Source organism: Patagioenas fasciata, chromosome Z, assembly GCF_037038585.1.
Source record: "Patagioenas fasciata isolate bPatFas1 chromosome Z, bPatFas1.hap1, whole genome shotgun sequence".
In the NCBI taxonomy this organism is placed as follows: domain Eukaryota; kingdom Metazoa; phylum Chordata; class Aves; order Columbiformes; family Columbidae; genus Patagioenas; species Patagioenas fasciata.
In genome coordinates, this window is record NC_092560.1 from 756,433 (window position 1) to 781,407 (window position 24,975).

The 24,975-nt window shown below is 48.2% G+C and overlaps 1 protein-coding gene across 6 annotated transcripts in view; it reads right to left on the reverse strand.

The window, feature by feature from the left end:
• CAST (calpastatin) overlaps window positions 1–24,674 on the reverse strand; it is a 63,757-nt gene extending 39,083 nt beyond the window's left edge. For 4 of the 6 annotated variants that reach the window (XM_065860327.2, XM_065860328.2, XM_065860325.2 and 1 more), the window contains exons 1-3: window positions 24,533–24,674; window positions 19,264–19,329; window positions 10,964–11,035 (exon numbers count right to left, since the gene is read on the reverse strand). In XM_065860327.2, the coding sequence (XP_065716399.1) occupies window positions 10,964–11,035; window positions 19,264–19,329; window positions 24,533–24,574 (180 nt within the window). In that variant the 5' untranslated portion in view covers window positions 24,575–24,674. Of the gene's footprint in view, window positions 1–10,963; window positions 11,036–19,263; window positions 19,330–23,708; window positions 23,781–24,355; window positions 24,445–24,532 lie in introns of those variants that run through there. The other 2 variants (XM_071802649.1, XM_065860326.2) reach the window with 2 other exon arrangements.
• Window positions 24,675–24,975: the final 301 nt, after the last annotated feature.

Here is a 24,975-nt window from a genome sequence, read left to right on the forward strand (position 1 = left end):
ATCCGCCTGACTACAAATGGTCGCTTCTTTCCATGAACGCGGTTACAAAGCTTCAATTAACAGCGTCTGCAAGATGCGGGCAGCGAATGCTCTTCAGAGAACTATGGTGAAAAACGATGGGTTGTTTCACTTCAGTGTAAAATACCCCTCGAGCTGCTACGGGTTGAAGCTCTTGCTTGGATGGCACGTGGTGATTAGTGGCTGTGCCGCCCCCAGCCCCACAGTACAGTCACACAGCAGCACCTACATACAGCGTTTACAACTGCAAAAATGCACCCGCGAAACTGCCTCTTCATGTAGGTTTTATTATTACAGTGTCTGCAATAGCTGAATTAAAACAACAAATTTGAGTGCTTCTGTGCCATTTGCCATCCCAAGCAATTCTGGAAACATCCTAGTACTTTGTAATTACCAGTCTTACACACAGCTCCTCTATTAAGTTGCTAAGAAAAATTATGTCTTTCTTAGAGAAAGATAAAAAAGTCGCACACAACCAAGAGAATAACATTTCTTTTCCAAGATTTCTGGCTCTCAGTTAATTTTGTGGAGGTTTAACTTTAAAAACTTGATGAAATGGCACAGCAGGATACAGGTTTGCAGTCAGTGCCTGTGTATTATTCAGACACCGGTACATTTGCACAGCACATTCACCAGGCCCTGCTGGCCTGCTCCTTTATCACAGAACCCAAAATGTGAGGGGTTGAAGGGCCCTGTGAAGCTCATCCAGTGCAATCCCCCCATGGAGCAGGAACACCCAGCTGAGGTTCCACAGGAAGGGGTCCAGGCGGGTTTGAATGTCTGCAGAGAAGGAGACTCCACAACCTCCCTGGGCAGCCTGGGCCAGGCTCTGACACCCTCACCCCCAACAAGTTTCTTCTCAAATTTAAGTGGAACCTCCGGTATTCCAGTCTGAACCCATTGCCACTTGTCCTACCATTGGTTGTCACCAAGAAGAGCCTGGCTCCATCCTCCTGACACTGCCCCTTTCCATATTGATCCCCAGGAATGAGTCCCCCCTCAGTCTCCTCTTGTCCAGCTCCAGAGCCCCAGCTCCCTCAGCCTTTCCTCACACGGGAGATGCTCCACTCCCTTCAGCATCTTGGTTGCCCTACGCTGGACTCTCTGCAGCAGTTCCCTGTCCTTCTTTGCAGAAGCAATCAGCGTGTGACCTCTCTCCTGAACAATCCACATCGCGCTCTGACGTTGCACCCGTGACCACCGGCCCCTCCGGCTTCCAGAGCCCATTGTCACTGCTGGAACCACAAAGAGCGCGTGGTGCGGACAAAGCTGCCCGTGACCGTCGCTGTGGGAAACGGGAAGAAAAGCCCTTGGAGCGCAGCTGCGTGCTCTGTAGATAAACCCCAATGCAGTGCGAATCCTCTGCCGACGCTGCTGTGACAGCACTGAGCTCACCACAGGCCCGACACCGCAAACCCCTCGGCCCTGAAGGAAACCAAACCAAGCAGGATTTAATAGGCGAGCGTCAAGATTCATCTCAACGGGCGGCTTGGCGAACTCATGCTTTCGTGGTTGGATTATTCAATATATGTGCTTTTTAATACCAATCTTAAACAAAACAACCGCCAAAAACGAAGAACCACGCCCCGAACAACAAATACACAAAAACCAACCAAACAAATAACACACAAAAAAACCCAAAGCAACTCAAAATAACGCAAACAAAACCAAAACCAACAACGAAACTCCCGTCTCTAGGGATGCTTCCTGTGCTCTTCACGCTTGCGAACTCAGCTGGTGTGAATATGACCTAAAACCCTGTAAAGACTCTTACTGTTATTATAGTTTAATTTCCCACAGCCTGACAACAAAGGCAATAAGAAAAATAACCCGGGAGATAAACTGACTCCCCCTTAGAGCTGAGAACAACAAACACTGATCCATGCCCAGGAGCAAGATCAGCCATCGTTCAGAGATGCTAAAAGAGCACGTAGGAAATAAACAAACCCACTTTGTCACAAAACAAAAACCCAACAATTTTTTAGAGACTGGTTTGAACCAAGACACTGACAAGCTGATCAGCTCACGAAGCTTCTTTCACAGCCTCAAGTGCTGCTGAATCTATTGACGGCAGCAGCACATTGAGCCAGACAACTTCCATAACACAAGACTCACACTTACTGTTTTATTCTATTTTGACTACTAAAATAAAAAGTCTGTGATTTTGGCACAGAAAAGAAACTTAGCAAGACTTCATCACTGAATTTTATGTATCAGCTAAAGCTGATTAACTATACTACCACTCACGTCTAAAACAAGAGGGTTTAAGCAGCGTTTTTTGGGATAATCTACTCACGTTTCAATTTGGCCACACTAAATCAAGTGTTATGAAGCATGATCTGCCAATAAGATCAATACTGTATTTACTGCAGTGTAGAACGAGGCTCCACACCACCTAGAAACTAAGTGATCTGTCCAACCACCTTTGGACTGGATGTCTGTTTTAAGACCTCTGGATTTCAGCACACAATGTCAAGTCCAAAGCTTAATACCTGCATGTTTGTTCATTTTAGTAACTATTAAATCACTATTAAGACTCTGAAACAGCTTTATGCTCTAACAAAAAGCAACCAAGGGCAGAGAATGACAACTGACTTAAAACAACGCGTGTACCATTTGATTCTTAAGCCCCCAACACCTCGGTTTATGTTTCCTTATGCACAGGCAGCCAGGGACATGCAGAAGAATTCAGAAGCACCCACAGCTGATGGTAAGAAGCACGGTGCCTTCATTCATTACTGTTTCCCACTGCACCTGATGCTGTCACAGTTTGTGTTTGGTTGTTCATTTGTTTTGGAAGCAGAGAAGAGTTTGCCAGCGGGTCACAGAGCATTGTACCGAAACACAAACCTTTACACACACAGAGCTCGGTTTGCGGGCAGAACAAATGATCAGGACTTACGCACACAGCATGACCACTGCTCCTCAACCTCTGCTGAACAAGGACAACCTCTATGTAATGTCCTTTTGTGACTGTCGCAAGTGACGTGTAAAGACAGGCGAGCAGGGTGAGCAGGGTGGGCCCGGGGCTGCCGCAGGGCCTGTGTGCGAGCGCCACCCACCGCTGCGGGCCCAGCGCTCCCCGCCGCTTTTACACGGAGCGAGAGACCGCAGGAAGGTTCTGGTTCGGTGTCCAGATTCACCTCTTCACTCTCAAACGGAGGCCTCGCTTCACGGGAAAGGCTTTTCAACTCGCGGTGCCAGGCAAGTGAAGGCACGTTATTCTCAAACCTGCTTTTCATTGTCAAAGACGCTCATTTGCTTGCCATTTGGATGAAGAGTGATCTCAGTATTTCCACTCGATCACAGAACGGGCTACCTAACGCGGTTCCCTCACCTGCGCACGCAGAAATACTCACAAGAGCCACAACTCTGAGCAGCAGGCGAACTCACAGAAAGCAGTTCTGACATCAATCATCCGCTTCAAACTCCCCTTTTTTGTTTCTTCTTGAAACGCGCTCTTTGGTCACCTGCTTTCGGAACCTCCTGTTTCCGCCACAACAAGCCCGGTGGGGTGGCCCACGCTGGAAGCTCACGCAGCCGTATTCACGCACCAGGAGCCGCTGCCCAGCGCCGCCCCGCTGCTCCAGGCGAGCCGCAGCGCCCCAGAGCGCGGCGCTGTGTCCTGTGGCCCCAAAGCCCCGTGCTCAGCTGCAACCACCGCCCTGCCCGCTCCCATTCCCATGCGCTGTGTGAAGCGCCAGAACGTTCCGGAGCCACAATGCATCAACCGCTGAGAGAACAGCGGGAGAACGCGGAGCTGGACGGGGTTACACGCAGCCCGCGCTCTCTAAAGGGACCGTTAGAGACACATCACACAGAACAAGAGTCCACCTTCAGACCAGGGACGTCTGCGGTTGTGAGCCTGGCTGTGTTTGTTACAATAATCAAACCAGACAGCGCTCCGAACAGGCGGCCGGCGGTGCCGAGAGCTGGTGGGGGATGCTCTGAGTCAGAAAGGGGATCCGTCACCCCCAGGGTGCAGAAACACAGTGCCAGTAACCAGGCCATATGGACCGATGTGCACGTTGTCACAACAGCGTCGGCTACCAAATCGGATGGAAAAACCACCGAGTCAAGGAAAGTTAATGGAGTTTTGGTTTTAAAATGTATTCTGAGGATAAAGCTGCAAAACCTTTGGGGGAAGGGGGTGGGGCTTTTTCTTGGATAATTTTAGAAACAAATCCACCATGGTTTTACTATCGCCCCTGAGGAAGAGCCAGCTTGGGGCATTTCTCGCCCCAGCAGTGGCACTGAACCCTCAGAACTGGTACCGAAGGGCCCTCGGCGCGCTCGGCAGGAGCAGGCACGTTATGGTTCCATTACAAACCACAGTCCCCACCTCTGCCGGGCCTCGTCCTGCCTCACACACTTCCTTCCTGAGACACAGAACTGGGTTCTTGTTGGTTCAGGCACTCGCACTGAGCAGGGCACCCAGGCAGGCACTGAGCTGAGCCTGCCCAGATCCAGGCCTGAGCCTTACAGAGCTCGCGAGGAGCAGGACAGACTGCACAAGGCCCCGAGCTCCTGCCAGGGCAGGTTTTCCTCCCCGGGGAAAACACGGCAGAGACGATGAGGATGAACACACTGAAAACCGACTCACTGGACAGCAGCAGCTCCTCTGCTTGCGGGAGACGGAGGTTCCTCCCGCACCCCGCTCCCGTCCAGCACCTCCAGGGCGCCGCAGCTTTCGCAGGATTCAAACCAGGAGAGCCCGTCGGAGCCGCAAAGCTTTGCACAGGTTTGAAACCGGGACAGCCTGTTCGAGCCACAGAGCTGCAGAACTCGAGAAACACGGGCTGGGGACTCATCCTGACACATCGAGATCAGCAACAGCACTTCCTGCAAGCCTGACACGCCCCACGTGCCTCACCACCCACGTAGGAAACACAACAAAACAAAACTGCTCCATTTTATGCAAGAGGTTGATGGTAACAAATACATTATCCTACAAAGAAAATGTCGTACATAGAATAAATTATTACCCAGCATGTTTTACGTCAATTAAGAAAATACATCATTGGGAAAACTAGCCACCGAAAAAAGGAAACAGCTCCGAAACTCAGCAGCGCTCTCTGCAATGCTGAACTCTGCAGTATTTAACACACTACTGTCACTTTCTCCAAAGAGAAGGAAGGATGACATTGACACTGCCACCTGCCACGTGAAGACAGACCTTGTTTCCTCAGCCTGCTATTGGGTCAACCTGAAAACACTCATGATTATGGATCAGCAGCTTCAGGTTACAGTGACTATAACCAGGGACACACCTGAAGCAACACCTGCCGATCTGATTTCTACTGCTACAAAACAACAATAATATAACGTATTGAGAAGTACTACATTGTCCCATATGTTTGTCATATCTGTCACTTTAGCATCTTTTAGGTATCAACGGTTAACGAACCCTTGTTATTGACATCTAAGCACGCTTCAGACTTTAAGCTGCTCCTACAGACCCCTGTACCCAGACTGCACAACATCCCGTGCGTCAGGCGAACCAACCTCTGTGTCTGTATTCCAGAAGAGTTATGTGAGTTTTTGAAGCAGCCACAAACAAACCCACCAGACAGAACCGCAACAGGAACGCAGATCACCCGAAAGCAGAGGCAGCGGGAGAGCAAAACCGGCACAGACAGCAAACTCACCGGGTACCTGCGCACCTCCTGCTCCCACAGGAACGGGTGTTTTGGCATGTTTTGCCTGGTGTGGTTCGAATTTTTGGAGGTTTTTTTGCGTTTTTTGGAGGTTTTCTGAGGTTTCTGGTGCATGTGGCCATGGGGAGGGGGCATGGACCAGCAGGTTCGGCACAAGGAAAGCACAGAAGTGCTACTGACCAGAAGAAACAGAGACAGCCAGACCGGTTAAGACCACTGGATCTTGACTGATTAAGGCTATTTTTAAGCATAATAAATCCAAATAATGTATATTAATTTAGAATTTAAAAGCTGCAGCTTCTTGAAATGCTGGTACAGACGTGCTTGTTTATTCTTTTTGCTCCACAATCAAATTCTCAACACCTGCATTGTTTCTTTCATATCTCTGTTTTTAAGGAGAGCGCCCCCCCACCAACCAACCCTCTGACCATTCTTCCATAGTGACACCCTTATCTCAACAGGACAAGAAACAAGACCGAGCCCTACAAGGGAAATGGGAAAACGCCTGAAGATACCGCGCAAGACTGGTGGGGAAAAGGTCCCATTTTTTGAGTGAAATAGATGTTGTTTTGTGAATGGGCCACTTGCGGCCCTGTTATTTCCTACCGTCCTGCTGCAACACCCCTGCACACCGAGACACGCAGGGAGAGCACGGAAAGGAGCCTCTCGGGTCGTACCCTTACATATTTACTCTGAATAACCTCAGAATTTAGAGACGGCCTTTCCAGCCTGCACAGTATGACGGGAAACAGGGATAGATTTATGCATTTCCGTGGACATTTCCAATCAGCGCCATGATTTCAGATGGCATCTGCCTAAAAGGCCTTCCTTCACAGTCAGGTGTCTGTGCAAAGCTCATGAAATAAAACAATTGGTGGTGGTTAAGTACAGTACGTAGCATAAAAAATAATCCCAGGAAATATACTGACAGTTGGAATCACTTTTTGTGATAATCCAGACAAACTTGTGGCGGATTTTCCAGTCTGCTGCAGAAACAGTAGGGGCTTTGCTCAAAGACAATGAGTGATTGCTCCTTTTCCCTGTTGTCTTCCTGATTTTTGCACAAATAAGTAGACTGGATCCCCCTTTAAAACAGCGTTAATTTGGATGCCAGCTGATCTATAATTTCTTAAATCATTAAGATCAAGAAGGTTCATCTGAAATCACTCAAGATCAGCCAAATCTGAAATAAAAATAACTCTTACTGAACTTCCATTGTTGTTGAATTCTTCTAGCACGGCTTCGATAAATTGCCCATTAAAGTAACACAGACATCCTCCCTTCACTAAGCTATACCAGCCAGCAACACAAAGAGAATAATTACTCACCAGAACTCATTAAGAGCAATGCCAAAAATCTGCTACCTAAAAAGCAGCAAAACATCATTTGATATCAACAGAATGACCATATAAGAATGCAAAGATCCATGAAAGATAACCGTGTCCAGCCGTGTTCAAACATCGGTGCCCCCTATTAATAGCTATGATTGAACACGGAGCTGGAAACTGTTTTTCCTGTTGGCTGCGGAACTGGCAAAAACAATGTAAGAGGCTGCAAACGGAAATAGAGCTGGCTGGGCACCTTCGCAGACGGATGGAGGTGGGTCCAGTTTGCCCTTTGCTGGTGCTGGCAATGGTCGGTGGGGAATGTGCATGCGGAGGAGGCTGCTCATGGGCAACCAGCAAACCCCGATGGCCAGAGCCTCACCGGAACGCAGCTTTACGCTGTATTTGTCTGACCCAGCTCAACACAGCGCTGGAGCTCACCAAAGACACCCGGTGCAAACAACAGTCGCTCGGGGCTTCACGTCAGGAAGGAACGACAGGCTGGCCATAGAAAACAGTCGGAGCATTTGTTTCGGTTAAATTTATTTAAACTGTGCATTTTGATTTGAGTTTTACTGAAACCGGGCACATAAGGGTTGCCACGTGAAGCTCCTCGGTGCCCATAACACAAAAGCTGTACAGATATAAAAGAGAGGAGGCACGGGGCAGCGCTTACTCCTCACACCACACGGACACGTGTGCTCCCAAAAACACACCTGTAAGAAGACGCTGAGCAGAAGCTGAGTAAATCCTGGCTGCAAGGCCAGGACTGGATGATCTTTCGAGGTCCCTTCCACTCCCTAACATTCTGTGATTCTGTGAACTTGAGACTGAAACAACAAAGAGCATGGGGATAACATTAAGACGCAAAGAACGGTGGTTGGGATACACAGTGCGACGAAAACAAAGCCAGGCAGAGAAGTGCTTGGTCTTAGGAGTCCGCGTTAGAGCAGGACTAAACAGCTGCGGGAACACTGAACTACCCACGCATTAGTGAGGCATCAAGCAAAGACAAACACCCATCACATCAAGCTCCTGCGTCATACACTCAGAAATACAGGTGACCCAAGCAGAACACAAGACATCAGGTATTACTGCTTACTAAATGAAGTAAAAATTACTTAGGTCGTAATACAGAGGCAGAAAAAACCCAACAAACTTCTGGCTATTCGGTTTAAAGCTATCTCATCACCGGGTAAGAATAGGTTAAAAGAATGAGCAGGTCTACCCGGAGCAGCTGAACTGCCCCAACCCACCCACCTCTCCAAAGGGCTCAGACACCTGCCCGGGGGGCTGTGTCCATGGGAAGCTCTTATCGACCAAGAAGGAATCCACATAAATTCCGCATGCCAGGGGGAAAACTGAAAGAAGAAGCAGCAGTCCCAAAGTTGTCTAAACACTACTGGAATGCTCGAGATTGCGTTAAGCAACTTTATCTGCTTTTGCAGCAGAAGAGAAAAGGCTGCTTTGCCTTTTGAAGAAATACTTCTTTTCCTGCAAAAATAATCCAGTAAAATTGTTCTTTTCAATAGCTGTTTTCAGAGTAAGAGAAAAAGAAGGGCAGAAAAGAAAATCGCCAAATGGCTCAAGAAAAAAGGTGGCAAAACCGACAAAACCAGTAAATCCACAGATTTTGCTCTATTTTAAACAGAACTGCGGGATCGCAGGAGATGGTTAAAACTGAAAGATATAATTAAAAGAAGGCTTAGCCTAACTGAAGAAATGTAATCATGGCCGAGTGGGAAGTAGAAATGCTAAACTTAAAATAGCTATTGATTAAAAGTCAATATGCACAAAGTAAGTACTTTTATAGTACATAATCTTTACCAGAAAAGACTTTGGAATGTCAGAGAAACTGCAGAAGCATCAAATACTGAATACAGCACATAGCCTAAGTTGCCATAACACAATATAAAGCAATTCCTGGCAATCACATTATGTTGCATTTTCATTATTAAGCTACATTCCAGTTCGTACACTTAACAGCGTCACTGAAAATTGTACTTTGCACACTTAATGTGAAAGATATGCTTATAAAAGAAAAAAACGCATATAGAAAAAAATAGTTAAAGATGTGTTAGTTGTCAAATTAGATGCAGGTTTCTAAAGGACTATGCAGTTGGTGGCTGATACTGGAGACCGTGCCGTGGCGAACAGCTGTCACTATGTATGGAATACTACGTATGGAATACTATTGCTTTACCAGAGGAGAACGTCCCTGGAAAACCATGAGGAACAGAAAGGAGAGCGACAGAAGCACGGGGCTGTCTTCAGTGACGGGCAAAGGCACTGAAAGAAAGGGACGACAGGGCTCACCTCCTCGCGTCCCTCCTCACTGAGCAGGAAGGAAAAGTAATCGTTTCAGTAGCACAGAAGCATCTTCAGGAACATTATTTCACAAAAGCATAGACTGAAAAATCCAGTTGAAAAGCAGAAACACTTCCTGCTGACAGGATCTTCCAAACGATGGGGTGTCTCCAGACATGGAGTATTGTGGTGGATACACTCGTGCTCTGGTTCAGACTGACAACAGCCCTCGCGTTCTTGGGGCTGACCTGTGAGTCCCCGGCCCATGTACAAGGGAGTGAATGTGTCTTGAAAAGCATTTTGAAAGGTGGTTTGGAAACCCAAAAGTGCCAGATAACCAAAGCACAGAACAAGGTGTCTTGTCTGCACCACTGACCAGCAGCCCAGCACCTCACCCTACAAACACCACCACCAGGATGGGTCCCGTTTGAGCCGATCCCGAGCGGCAGCTGGACCACACGCCAGCAGCAGAGACGCCTCCCCAGGACAGTGAGGCCCCTCAAGGCACAGAGATCCTCTACCCGCAACAGATCCCTGGTAAGGGATCAACAGCATGCTAAATCAATACTATGAAACACTACTAATCCATGTAGCTACTCGATATCATTATAAACTTTGCAGGAATAATTCCATTAGACATAAACCATTGCTCAAGTCCGAGTCTAAGACTGGATCCAGTTGCACCTGGGCTACTTCAGGAGTTTGGAAAGCAAGAGGTTTGGTTTCTAAAGCAAAGGGGGTCCACTCTGAACCTCATGACTCAATGGGAGGGTCCTCCTTACTCTTTGTGTCTCCAGCCTGTGTGAATCATCCTAACTTGATTCTAACTCAATTTTCCTTTGTATGTTTCTTCCATGCAGTAATGAATAAAGTGAACCTTGCCATCAAACTTGTTGAATCTTGTCAAACCACTGTTAGACTTCATCTCAATATAAGATATTGTTGCTTCTCTCTTTTGAGTGAGATGCATCGCACTCAGATGAGACAAATACACACCAGTGATTACCAAGTGCAGCCACCAGTTCAGAAACCGCATTTTCAACACCCTGTTTCAATACCCTGCAACATCTGAGCACACTCAACGTGATGCCTGCTTCTCCTCAGGGTGTATCGACCGCATTCCAATACACAAGTCAGCTGTATGACACCTCTCACATTGAATTCCTGAACGACCAAACTGCTCCAGGGGCAAAACAGCTACAGGTCCTTCAATCTCATCAGGTCCTGCTGGGTAAATAGAATCCAAACATACAAACAAAATCTAAGGGTGAAAAAGAACCGCAGCCGCATAAGACAAATGAAGTTTGCTGCTGATAACAATGGCACCAGGATTTTTTAAAATAACTAGGAGACTAACAAAAAGCACGTGATGGGAGAACGTTTTCATGTCTGTTTCCTCGAGAAGTCAACACTGGCATTCTGCTGACCTGCATTCCCCTCTGAAACCACTGCAACTTCTAATAAGACACAAAGAGCATCTCAGTCTTGCTGAACACTGGCAAAAAAAGTGTTTACCACCCTATTGCAGAGCACGAAGTCACATCATATTTCAATCATACATCATATCATATCATATCATATCATATCATATCATATCATATCATATCATAATCATCTTCACTTTCTAACGAGACAGTTTACTAAAGTATGCATTACCTTAGCAGCAGCAGGTGCTCCACTCGCCTGTGTTTTTGGGGGCTGGCTGACATTAGCACTTGCTGGATTCTTCTGCAACACACAAGAGCGACATAATAAAACATCAGATATGTTCATCAAGAAAAGCCAAGTAAAACTGTAAAGCAAAACATTATTATTAAACAGGTATGCTAAACAATAAAAGGCCATTAGAACATTTTATGCAAGGCAAGTCATCTAAAATAAATTATCCTATCTAATTCTATTCTATCCTATCCTATCCTATTCACACAGACTCATTTCAGACTGTTTTGTCACAACCAGAATAGGTTGTTTTCTCCCATTGTTTCACTGAAGACATATAAATCTGTGCTGTTTCCTGTGACAGAGCAACTCTGCTTTAATTAACAGTTAAAGCAACAGTCACCATATATACTTTAATGAAATGCCAATGGAAACAGCATGGGTGAGCTACCACTGTACAGACATAACCCAAACGACAGCACGGAAGGTAACATTGCACTTAAAGCAGGGAAGGAAAGATAGGAAGATAAGGGCAAAACGACAGTTTTTCTATTAGTACATATTCTTGCAACTGAAACAAACCCACGATATCCCCTCTGAACCTCCAGTTTTCCACCAATGCAATGCCATTATTAGCAAGTACCACTAAATACCACTGCAAAAACTTGGTGATTGCGGAAATCACGCCTAATGAAGGATGGGAAAATAAGCTGTTAGCAACAAACGCAGCAAAAACGTCAGATTTTTGGAGGCAGCAGATGGGTAAGACCTATTAACTTTCTCTGTAAGTGGAAGCTCCAGATTGACCACACAACTGAAGTGTTCGCGCTTCACCCTCTGCAAGCAGTGGAGTCCACAGAATGGCCTGAGATTGAACCAGCAAACTCAGACGTACTTTTCAATTGATGGGACAGCAGGTACTGCAACCAACTCAGAGACCTCTGTCATCAAGGTAATTCTGCCTCCTGTTTTCTTTGTGATCCAGATCCAAACCCAGGAGGGCACCTCGGATTAAAACAGCTGCACATTCAATGGTGTTCGTGGTTCACAGCGTTCAGGACTTGTCTGTGGTACCTAAGGCTATGTCTAACGGGACCGGGGTGCTCTGAAGACCCACAAATAAAGTGGTTTCGCAGAAGAAGCACCTACCAACATATTCAAAGATTCCAGGCACAAGGCTAACCTTCTTTCTGTTTCCCTAGTCTGAACTAGAAAAAAAAACCTAACAGAATGAAATAAATCTGTGTTCTGAGCATGAATTTATGCTTATCAATTAAATAAAAAAAACCATGAATGTCAGCACTGCTATGTTTCACGACAATAAAGGTGCAGGTGGGAGAGAGAGAAGAAAAAAGAGCAAATAAATTCTTCTGTAGAGAAAGACCACCTGGAGATAAGCTGCACGGAAAGCTAAGCCACCACCTCAAATCAGTATTCTCCACTGAACACTGACTGTGATAGGCTGAGTAATACATTTCAGTTCCCAAGGTCATCCTTCAACAGCAACTCCTTCGGTATCTACCCCCGATACATTTGTAAAAGTTGAAAAATCGGCCACATCACGCTCTTGGGTTCATCATTCTTTTACACTTATTGAAACAACGATGCGATGTGCTTCCCAGCATCCCCGCAGGCAAACCAGCCCCGACGCCCCATCAACAACCCATCCAACAACGCATCAACAACTCACCCAACAACCCATCCAACCACCCATCCAACCACTCATCAATCACCCATCCAACCACCCATCAACAACCCATCCAACAACGCATCAACAAGTCACCCAACAACCCATCCAACCACCCATCCAACCACCCATCAATCACCCATCCAACCACCCATCCAACCACCCATCAACAACCCATCCAACAACGCATCAACAAGTCACCCAACAACCCATCCAACCACCCCTCCAACCACCCATCCAACCACCCATCAATCACCCATCCAACCACCCATCAACAACCCATCCAACAACGCATCAACAACCCACCCAACAACCCATCCAACCACCCATCAATCACCCATCCAACCACCCATCAACAACCCATCCAACCACCCATCAACAACCCATCCAACCACCCATCCGCGCTGCTCCATCCCCTCCCACCCGGAAGGGAACGGGTGTTTCCTGTGATAGTCGCAGACGCAATCAGCTGTACCCACGTCTCACTTCACAACCTGATAATAACAGAGCCAATGAATTATCAAAGCACAGCTTCTTTATGAAATAAATTAGAGCCAGGAGCCTGTGCAGAGTTGTCTGTGAAGGATTAGAAGCTGTGGCATACGGGCATTCATAATCTGTTCTTCATTATTAGCAGTGGTTTCAAAAAAAAAAAAAGGCAAAACAGTGTTTCAGAGTGGAACATTAATTCCCTCATGTTTAATAAAGGAGAGCTAAAATACCTATCCCTTTGATATGTAGATTTTCCAAGTGAAGACATGCGTTAAGACTGGTGTCTAGAAACATCGATTAACTGCTAATTTTGGACTACAACATTCAAGTGTTCATTGTAATATGCATATTGTACAGTTGTTTTAAGAGAGGGAAGAATGTGTAATCTCTTTTCTGGAAATGCTTCTGACAACCGTCGGCAGTGTTTCAGCCTTCACCTTTCCACCTGTAACTCAAGAACCGCTCGAGCAGCTCTCACACTGTTCGTTCCTAGGGTGAGAAGAGCCTCACATCAGAACAGCTTCCCACGAGCACCAAAACTCAACTGAAATAACGGGGTTTTTTTAGACTACGTTTTTACATCTTAGCCAAAGAAGAACCGAACCAGAAATGGAAGATGGGCAGAGCAGCTGGTGCTGTGCCCCTCAGAACCGCTGTGCTCCCCCACCGAGGAGTTCAGAGTAAGTAATTCAGCACCACCGTAGAAAGAAACCTCACAAAGGCTCTAATCAGGTCCTTACGCACTTCCACAACCCAGACCAGCACTGGGCACCACAAACCTTCACCAGTCAGCATTACACCCCTGAACTCTGAGTAATGCCTTTTTCTGGATAAGTAATCCTGCGTGACAGCCATCAGGATTAAAAGTTACCACAGAAATCCTGATGTCAGAGCAAAGAATCACGTCTGAAACGACAGTGATGCTTCAGCACCAATTATCATGCTCATCCCTTCCAAGTAAAGAATGCATTTCCTGCTAAGCAAAGAATAACGAGCTGAGCGAGCAGCACATGTTTTGTCTGCGCTGCTGAAAAGCACGACTCGAAACGGCAGGACGCGTCAGGGAGGGTCTTGTTTCACACCATATCTGGTAAAACATGGCTCCACTCTAAGCTGGGGCTTCAAATTCCTACAATTCCTGCAAATTCCTCAAACCCCTGGGCTCCGTCTTCCTTTTAACACCAGATTTTTACACTCGGACGCCCGCAATGCAGGGCTGGATCTTCAGCCTGATGCAGAAGCTCTCTGGTGTTTCCCCTACAACGGTGAAGCGAGGAGAGGTCCTTGCAGAGGGTGTGTGGCCAGCAACACGAGCCCACCCGACGCAGGGCCGGGGATTCGCAGCAGCACCGCGCACGCCCGGAGCGCTCGGTCTGCGCCGAGCCCACCGGCTCCACGCGCGGTGACGTGCTGCGGACACGCACCGGAGCACAGGCGTGCGGGGCGAAACACAGCGACCTGAAACAGCTCAGGTACACGCTGATACTCCTTCCAAACACCCTCAAATATTCAGACAATTTGTGGCCAAAAGGGACTTCTTAATTTCAGTGTGTTTTATAATACACTGGGTTTCTCTTCACTATTTTTGTCCCATCTGTCCTTGGAGGTATTTATCTTCCATCATCCGAAAGCTTCTCGAGCACTGAAGCCTCAGGCACAGGGAGCCTGAGGTGCTGTGACACCGGTGGAATGGCACAGCGGAGCTGGAGACGATGCCGAGATGCGGGCGAAGGGAAAACCACGCCAGCTGCCTCCCATACGCTAACTCTTCAGAAGAAAGGAAATCTCCCATCGCACACGCTTTGCAATGGCATTCTGCAAACACATTGACTCGTGAGCATGAACTCAAAACACAGCGAGAAAACAGGGGGGCAGATACGGAGAACAGCAGCTCATCGCTCACTTTCACTGGGTGGCAGGTGCATCCCAGCTGCAAACATCCGCAACAGCTTCAAGTGCATGAGCAAACACAATGCCAACAATCATAATTCCTTTCTGTTAACATCTACCACATCAACAAGGAATGAAAACATTTCATTAAGGCTCATTTAGATTCTCAAGAACTGTCTGATTCTCCTTGGAATGTGAATTCAAAAAATGTAAGGTTCTAAACACCGAGACATAAAGAGTTAAGGTATATCCGTGTGACACGAACATTTGTCCTTGAACAGTGCCCAGTACGACCGTAACACACACACTTTCACTATACTGATAAAGAACTGCCCATATCTTCTTTTAATTACATACTCTAACACATCTCTAACACTCTGTCCCTCCAGCAAATCTTTTGCCTATTTCCACAAGACACCACGTACAGATACGCATTCTGTTGCTCATCATCAGATTGACAGATCACATGTATCTCACCCTAAAGTTGACCATTCCTGAGGAAAACAGATCTCCCCGTCTGTCAACCTGAAGCTCGAGTAGCGCTGCTGAAATGAGGCAAACACTATATTTCCTTTGATAACATAAAGAAGGGAAGAGGATCCACCTTTCCAAAAGCAACATGGCTCTGTAAAGCTGGGTATCAGAGTCCTGTCCCTTCCAAAACCCTTTCACAACCCCCCTCCCGTGTTGCATGCAGTGCCACTGTGTATTAGTGCAAAAAAAGGGCTTCCAAATAATTACTATAGGTTACTATGAGGGATCAGGGTTAAAGTAAAATGGGCACATTGTCTTAAGGCCACATGTTAGCTTTTGTTTTCAGAAACTGAACAGACTAAATTTAGCATTCTAGAAGGAAGAGAGGCGTCAGCTGGAACACCAGTGCTGTGGTAAGCTTTATGTTTCTGGCCATGGAGCAGAACAGGCGAGTGGGAACTGGTGGGAAGAGAAGAGAAGAGGCGCCCCAGGCTGTGAGCACCCTCTGCTTCGCACAGCGGCAGCGCCCCAAGTCACCTGCTGCCCGTCCCTGCCAGGCAGCTCTACCTGTGCCACCCCCGTGTCAGACACAGAGCCCAGCACCCCAGGCAGTTTGTGACCCCTGTGATCCCCAGTCCATCCCTGCTCACGCGGGGTCCCAGAGCAGATCACACAGGATCCCAGGGGTTTGAATGGCTCAGAGCAGGAGACTCCACACCCGCTCTGGGCAGCCTGGGCCGGGCTCTGGCACCTCCCAGCACACAAGGTTCTGCTCATGTTCACGTGGAGCCTCCTGTGTTTCAGTCTGTGCCCGTTGCCCCTCACCCTGGCGCTGGGCACCACTGAGCAGAGTCTGCTCCACCCTCTGACACCCACCCTGACATATTGATCATTGATCACACCCCTCTCAGCTTCTCTTCTCCACTCAGCAGCCCCAGCTCTCTCAGTGTCTCCTCACACAAAGATGCTCCAGACCCCTCAGCATCTCTGTGTCCCTCCCTGGACTCTCTGCAGTGGTTCCTTGTCCCTCTTGACCTGGGGAGCCCAGCGCTGGCCCCAGTTCTGCAGATGGGGCCTCACAGGGCAGAGCAGAGGGGAGGAACAACCTCCCTGACCTGCTGCCCACACTCTTCCTCACACACCCCAGGTCCCGTTGGCCTCTTGGCCACAGGCACATCGGTGACTCACGCTCACCCTGTTGTCCCCAGAACTGCCAGGTCCTTCTCTGCAGAGCTGCTTCCAGCAGGTCACCCCAACCCGTGCTGGTGCTGGGGTTGTTCCTCCCCAGGTGCAGGAGGTGCCACCCCGGCTCAGAACACCACGGTGGGCTTTAGCAGCTGTTCTGAAGCTGGAGCAGACACGCGGCGCAGCTGCCGGCTGGCTCTGGAGGTGGTGCGGGGCGGAAAGCTGTGCCGGGGTCAGCGGGAAAGGCTCGCTGCTCCAGGGAGCTCCTTCCTCCCCTCCGGGCCCTGAGGATGCTGGTTATCACACAAATTCTGCTGCACCAGCCTGGAACCTGGTCAGTCGGTTTCTTCTCTCTGCTACCGAGCAGCTGGGTGACCTTAAGTAAGGCAAATCCCGCTCTGTGCTTCAGCACCTCCCCTTCCCCACATTATAACTGTGCTGCTTGGATAAGATCTCTGGTGTCCCTTACACGGCACTTTCAGATCTGAGGATGAAAGTACTGTGTGATAGTCCAGCAAAAAGTCACTGGAAACTTCACAAACTAAATATGCTCTGAAGAAACCATCTTACGAACTAACATCTGTTGGTATATCATACATACAGCGCGCATACTCCATGCTATGATTGTATGTAATTCCAAAATGATAGTATTATTAAATAGATCATCTTCACACTGGTAACTCCTAACTCTTTTAAAGCATTATTTTATTCTCCTGTATTATGATGCTAGAAAGAGAAAAAATGTCATTTAACTTTCCCAGCACCTCTGTGCAAGTCTCAACAAGCAGGTTTCTATTTGCAGTAAACCTGATGTGGTTTTTTTCAATCTGTTTTTAAGCCTCCAAGAAACAAAGGCTTAAGAACCCTATTCTGCACTTCCACAGTACTCATTTTGAGTTCTCCTTGATGCTGTGGGTAACTGGCACCTCCTACTCAGACCTGTGTCAGACCTTTCCTATCTTGACTTTACTTCCTCTACCCTTCTTCTCCCACTCCTTGTGAACTATATACCCAAAGAGACAGGGTCCTTTATTGCTCTTTTAGTTAAACAATAAGTACACGGACTTTCACAATTTTCCCTTCAATGTGAATATGAACTTGTCAAAGATTTTTGTGCTTCCTTGTCATTTATACAACGCATTACCAAACCTCTTCTAGCAGGGAGGTGAACAAACTCAACATTCTAGACAAGGTCAACCACAGTTACCTACAGATTATCAATTTCTGCTTCAAAAACTGAAGACTACAGGAACAACCTCCAGCTTTTAAACCTGAACATACCATCGCAGACTCTTCAAAAAGCTGTACAAAGACTAAGAGCTGCTACCTCAACTGCTTTAAAAAGTCAGAGCATTTTGGAGGTAGATGTGAACCACGGTGGAGCTAATGCCATTCAATGGACCTACAGAAAAGTGTTTTCATGTACTTTCACTTCCAAGCATTTTAAAGCCACTGGAACAAGTCAAATACACACAGAAATTCACAAGAGGAACACAGGCAGTATCATAAGGACTCACAAAGGAAAAGTACCAGGACAATAAACTTAGTAACAGCCTTCTTTTGCTAGCTATAAACAGATACTCCCAGTGAGAGGTCAGAACAGTAACTGCACAGCTCAAACTACAGGCTTCAACCCCCTCCCTTCCCACAAACCACTCAGCACTTCTATATAAAGAGCAACAACGGGCAGTCAAAGAACCTGGCAGTAAACTAAGAATGTACGAAAGAACAATGCTATTTATGAAAAAACCTGAGCTGTCTAGAGAGGAAAGGAGGAACATGTTTCCAGCCTAGACAAGCCCTCCTTGGTATTTGGACGGGAAAGAAAGGTAATTACTTTAATCATCTACTTCAGAAGACAGTAACAAAAGTGTTCGACGCTCTCGATTTGCAGTGCAGCTAAATGCACAAAGTTACCTTCCAAATAGCTTCTGCTATGGACAAAGTATCAGGCACACCTATTTCTGCCCTCCTGTACATCAATTATCTGAAACCATCAAGTGGACATCTAGTTTCTGTGCATTTTTCTCAGCGAATGTGCTGCTGGCCTCCCTGGGCCACAGCGCTGGCACCCGTGTCCCAGCACACGCCGTGAACACCAGTGACTGAGGAGGCAGTGCCTCGAAAAACAAGTGCTGTTTCTGAAATACAGCACTGGCCACGTATGTGCAAGTGCGTCAGGAGATGGCCCAGACACACCATCTCTATGTATGAACGTGGATCTGTGGTTTTGGAAGAAAAGCCAGCATGCAGACAAGGTGGAAAGAGCCATCTGTACAATCGAAAACCAGGACCATCACGCCTGTCCCACAGACACGTTCACTGAGATCATTTCCACTGAGACCAGCATGAAGTGCTTGTGAAAGGATGAGCAGAGCAAATAAATATCTCAGTAGGCTGTGCAGCAGCCCGAGACAAAACTACACATTGCTGGAATGAATAACGAGTGACAACAGTTACCAGTTAATTATCTGAAAACTATCACTTTGCTACCATAACACAAAAATCTGTATATGAGGAAATTCATTACCAGCTTTACTTCTTAACATGTTCAAACGCTTGAACTCACCTCTGCTGAGTCTGCTTTTTTGTCTTCTGGTTTGGAAGAAGCTCCACTTGCCTTCTTGTCACCGTGCTGCAAGTGAAGAAAACGTCTGTGGTTATTAAGATACCAAAATAAACCGTTTATGTAGAGAAATTCCCAAATACCTTAGCGCATGGCCTACCTTTCACCTACCGCAGTACGACAGAAGGGAACATTATAAGCTTTCCGTCTCACTAGCAGACAGGATTTATAACTGGATAACTTCAGGTGAAATCACTTAAAGCCGTTACCACAATTTCTAGAATTCTGCTGCTGACATATATAAAAAATTAACGCTGTAACAGTTCATTAAAGCTGCACACTAGGAAATACAGTTCTTCCAGGGTCCCCAAACCAATCCCACCTTTCCTCCCGTCCGCTTTGAACTCGCTTTCACCTAACCCGATGCGCAACCCGGTTTGTTTCCCATGTGTGGCAATGTACAGATAGACACGTTCTCTCAGCTTGCGCGTGGAACTCAGCACGTTTTACCCTCTGCATCTCTGAAAAGTGGTGAATGCAGTCTGCCAAAAAGTCTTCTTCAAAAGCATATTGTTTAATCTTTAGAGTCTAAAAAAAAGTGAGAAACAAGAAATTCTTCTGCCAACATAAAAGGCAATATAATATAGCCATTTTCTAATAGCTAGAGTAACTTCCCACAGCAGCTGAGCCATCTAGGAATGAGAATTCACGTCTGCTTTGCTTTGTTAAGTAAAAACAAGAGATGATTTGAGACTAATTTATTCCCTTCTGTTTTTAGGATCGAGCAGCAGGAGGTAGACTTTGCTAACCCATCAAAGTAAAGAGTTCCTACAGATTTTTCTTTACATGGCTATAGGGAGAAAGTAATGATCCATCTATCACTGTACTGTTTTCAACTGGAATGTGTCCATGCACATCAGCAGACAGGCTGCGAAAATACTATAGCTGAATGAACAAATAGAACTAAAAGTAAAAAACCAGCATGTTCTAATCAGTTTCCACTACAGAAGTACATGACAAAATTTCAAAAATTGTTTTAGAAAACCTCTAAGAATCAAATTTTTAAAATGTTTTTGGGCACGGCTAAGATGCTTGACAAGTTTTAAAATTGGAAATGCTATTCTCATATTCCAATTGTGCCTCTTCAGAGGAAAAACAAGGCCTGTAGGCTGTCTTTTCAGGTAACAAATGAATTGATTCACTGTCCCATAATAGCAGTTTCAGTACAGACACAATTAACCGGGTTATCTGTGCTTTTTACTGCTCTAATACAATAAAAATAGACCACATGCATACCAGTAAAAGCCACGTCAGCGAGCATGCTCTTGTGATAAAATTGCTGGCACTGTCCTAAGGCTCAGGAGCTGCAGCTCCTGCCCAGCAAAACTGGGCTGTGCAGACCGGGCTCTGTCCCTAAGCGGACACACTCAGCATCACCACACTCAGAAAGCCACGCGTGTCCTGAACCCAGCACATCTTCCTGTACGTTATATGTAGTATTTTGCTGCTCCTATTCATTTGCCTCTTCATTTGATTCATATGGAGTCCCTGGGTGCCAGGGTTTCTGTGTCTGCCCCAGCACATGCTCCTGTTTCCCATCTGCAGGATGGGGTCTGCGCTGCCCATGCAGGGCAGGACAGGGGGTGGGCAGCGTTCCCTGCACCCCCTCCACACCAAATAACAACCCAGGGTGGCCCCACTGGCCAGAGAGCACAAGGAACGGGCAGGGATCTGGATAAGCTCGAGAAGTGGATCCATGCAAACACCATGAGGTTCAACAAGGCCAAGTGCCAGGTCCTGCCCCTGGTGGGACACCCCCGGTATCGGTCCCGGCTGGGGTGCAGGATGCAGAGCAGCCCCAGGAGAAGGACTTGGGGCACTGGGCTGAGAGATCGGCCATGAGCCGCCATGCGCGCTCGCAGCCCAGGAGCCAATGGTGCCCTGGGCTGCATCCCCAGCCCCGTGGGCAGCAGGTTTGGGGGATCCTGCCCCTCTGCTCCGCTCTGGTGAGACCCCCCTGCAGTGCTGGGCCAGCTCGGGGTCCTCAGCACAGGACACACATGGAGCTGCTGGAGAGGGGCCAGAGGAGCCCCAGGAATGACTGAGGCTGGAACAGCTCTGCTGGGGACAGGTGAGAGAGCTGGGGTGTTCAGCTGGAGGAGAGAAGCTCCAGGACACCTCAGTGCACCTTTCAGTGCTTAAAAGGGGCCCATGAGAAAGATGGGACAGACTTTAGAGCAGGGCCTGTTGTGACAGGACAAGGGGTGATGGTTTAAACTAAAGGAGGGAGATTCAGGCCGGAGATGAGGAAGGAATTGTTGTCCTGAGGGTGGTGAGAGCCTGGCCCAGGTACCCAGAGAGGTGGTGGATGAACCATCCCTGGAGACATCCCAGGCCAGGCTGGACGGGCTCTGAGCACCCTGAGCTGGTGAAGATGTCCCTGTCATGGCAGGGGGGCTGGGGAGCTGGGGAGGCCCTCAAACCCAAACCATCCTGAGATTCTATGACAAGGACCACAACTTTGCCACCCCTAAACTCAAGTTGGAGAGAGATTAAAAGCATGCCATCTTCCCCACAGAAGGCCACGTCAAACAGTACCTATGAGACTTTGAATTAAAGGCCAAATGTTGTTTATTTTATGTATGGGACCAAAGCATGTATGGCCCAATCAAGCTGACATTTTATCCCCTAAGATGGAGTCACACACTGTGTACACATTAAGTGCTGATAATTCCTGGCCTCTGATAACAAAACAGCCTGTGGAAGTTTTGCCTCACTTGGAAGTCCAGCATGCTGAGGAGTTAACCTTGGAAAGCACAACCTCCCAGTACCACTTCTGAGATTCCCTGAACAGCTGATGCTTCAGGGATATGAGAAGGGATCCTGTTTCAAAAATACCTTTCAACGCCTCTTTTCTGCTCTGCATTTCCACGCTTTGAACCTTCTACTTAAAATAAATAAATAGATAGATAGACAGAATTAAGCCAATAAATCCATCTGCTTCACAAGAGACTACGCTCAGTTCTTCTGGGACAGTATGCATGCACTGCTCCTCCACATTGCCAAGCGGATGACACAGTTGGTTTTTCCCTTGGGTATTCCTTCCTTTTTTCTGCTTATCCCTCCTTACAATGCAAAAGCAGCACATTCATTCACTAATAACATACCCATAACCAAGGGGACAGGAGCGGCTCCAGCTCTGCCACACCAACAGTGGGTGCACAGTTGAAATTACACTTTTAGTTTAACTAACGAACTAACAACAATTCCTTATAGTTGTTAGGCTGGCTCAAAATATTTCTCAACTCTACTAAAACCAAAACAAGGAAACCGACCCATAGCCATGTCCTCACAAAATGTACAAAGAAGTGTGATGAACAAAAAGGTTTATCCTGAGATCTTCAGCCTGTTCCACAGCGCACAAAAATGTCACGACACCCTTGTCTTACAGACACACCTTTAATTTCTGATTCAAAGGGCATCCATGAAACAGAAAGTAATTGGCCTAGGTGAACAGCACAGAGCAAAATACCAATAACCGAACACATGGCTGCATTCTCAGCCTGTGCTTGCAAAATCAGATCTCAGTCAAAGGTCTTGCTTCAACAAATGACTTCTAAGCCTCGGGAGCCCCACCAGCAGTGTGGAGCTTCTGCTCCAAACCAGCACAGCCTCCCGCAGGACCGCGGTGGCGACACGCTCGGTAACTGGGTGAGAAGGGAATCTCCTTGCAAGGTTCTCAGCTGAAGCCAACCAGTTGTGCATTACAGATATTAAAGGACACGTGCAATTTTATGCAGATAGGACTTTCACCTTTGTTTTCAGTTGAAATTGTGAAGAAGGAGATCTCTGATATGCACAGAAAACTCCCAGACAGTAAGAGGTGTCGGGGGAACCAAAATCAAACAATGTAAAGAATGGAAAAGGTGAAAACTAGATTCTTCCAGCAGCCACCCCCTTCTGCTTTAAATACACCAACCAGCAAAAACCTTGGTAGGGCAACCAGTGAATTTCTTTCGCACCTGTTTCTCCCTCACACCTTTTCTGCCTCACTTTTTCAACCTTTACACAACTGTGTGTGTTGGGCAGAAACTGCCGGTGTGATGCACGAGCACGGGACAAGCGCAGCTCCAACAACCGTGACCATCGGTTTCCAACGGAGCGTCTGCAGGAGCCGTTTCCCTCCCCGGTCACGGGTGACAACTAAGGCCTTGTCATAGTATCTTTTCTTACCCGGGTTTCAGTGACCCAGGCCTTTAACACACCCATGATCACTTAACACAGCCATCCCAAACCGCCCTCCTGGTGACTTCTTGTCACCTCTGCCAAATGGTATCGCTGATTCGACTTGGCACAACGAATAAGACTTGAAAACACTACTAAACACTGATCCAAGCTACTCAGGGAAATTTAAAAGCAAAGTTATAAACTGAAGAGAATTCATCTACCTGATCACACACTTATGAAACACTTCGCAGCGATGTGTTCTCCTGACAGCCACCTTACGCGACGCACGCTTTCTGTAAAACTTTAACAGAATGCAAACTTTTTTCCGCTGCTCCATAGCGATAGAAACCGGTTCCTCGGGTGACTAATGGACGGCAAGGACGCCTTTTGAAGCAACGGCAGGTTCCTCGCCGTGGCCAAGCCGCAGGGACCCACCGCAGAGCTGCGGTTTGCTCGGGAGGGCCTGCCGAGCACGGCCGCCCCCGGCCACCCCGCCACCCACCCCCGGCGGGGCACGCGTGTCTGGGGCGAGACACCGAGGGGCTCTTTCCAAAGCAGAAACTGCCCCGCACAGATCCTGCCCTGTGTTGCAAGCCGACGTGTCTTGACGGGGCGTTAATTTCATCAGCGAGTTTGCGTTATTCAGGGGGTTATGCAAGGAAAAAATCCCGGTTTCGTGCTGCTTGTCAAAGCCCGCGGAGGGATTATGACAAGAGCACGACGAGCACCCACCCGACCTGAAATACCGGCGCTCGAAAAAGCGCTGACTCGCCTCCCGCCACCACAAAATCCCCGCCGCACCCCGCCCTGCGCGCCGCGCCGGAGAGGGAGGGGCGCCCGGGACCCCCGCCCGCCCGGCCCGCTTTACCATGGCGTACCACCACCGCGCGAAGGCCATGGCGCTGCCGCTGCTCCCGCACGGCTCGGCCGGGCCGCGCCCGCCAGCGCCTCCGCCCCGGGGCGGCCCCGCCACCGCCTCCCCCGCAGCAGGGCGGCTCCGCGGCCCCGACACCGCCACCCGCCCGCGCAGCGCGCCCCGGCTTACCGCGGCGGGGGGCGGCTGCCGCCCCGGCCCGGGCTGAGACATGGCGGCGGGGACCCCAGGCAGCGGGGGGCAGCGGCGGCAGCTCGCAGCGGTCCCAGCGGCGCGGCCGTCCCGCCCGGCGGACGATCCCTCCCCTTCCTGCCGGGCCGGGCCGTGGGGGAGGCGGCGGCCGCGGTTCGGGTTGGAGCGGCCGGGCGGGGCCGGGCGGGAGGCGGCGGCTCCCGGGGCCCGCGCCCGTGACGGGATCGCGCTCGCCAGGAACTTTAAGAAGTGCGATTTAGGGGCAAAAAAACCCCAAAAAACACAGTTTCCTTTTCCTCATGAAAGTCAGTCCCTCAGCCTTGCCCGTGGAAAATCACAGAATCCAGGATGTGAGGGGTTGAAGGGCCATGTGAAGCTCATCCAGTGCAATCCCCCCGGAGCAGGAACACCCAGCTGAGGTT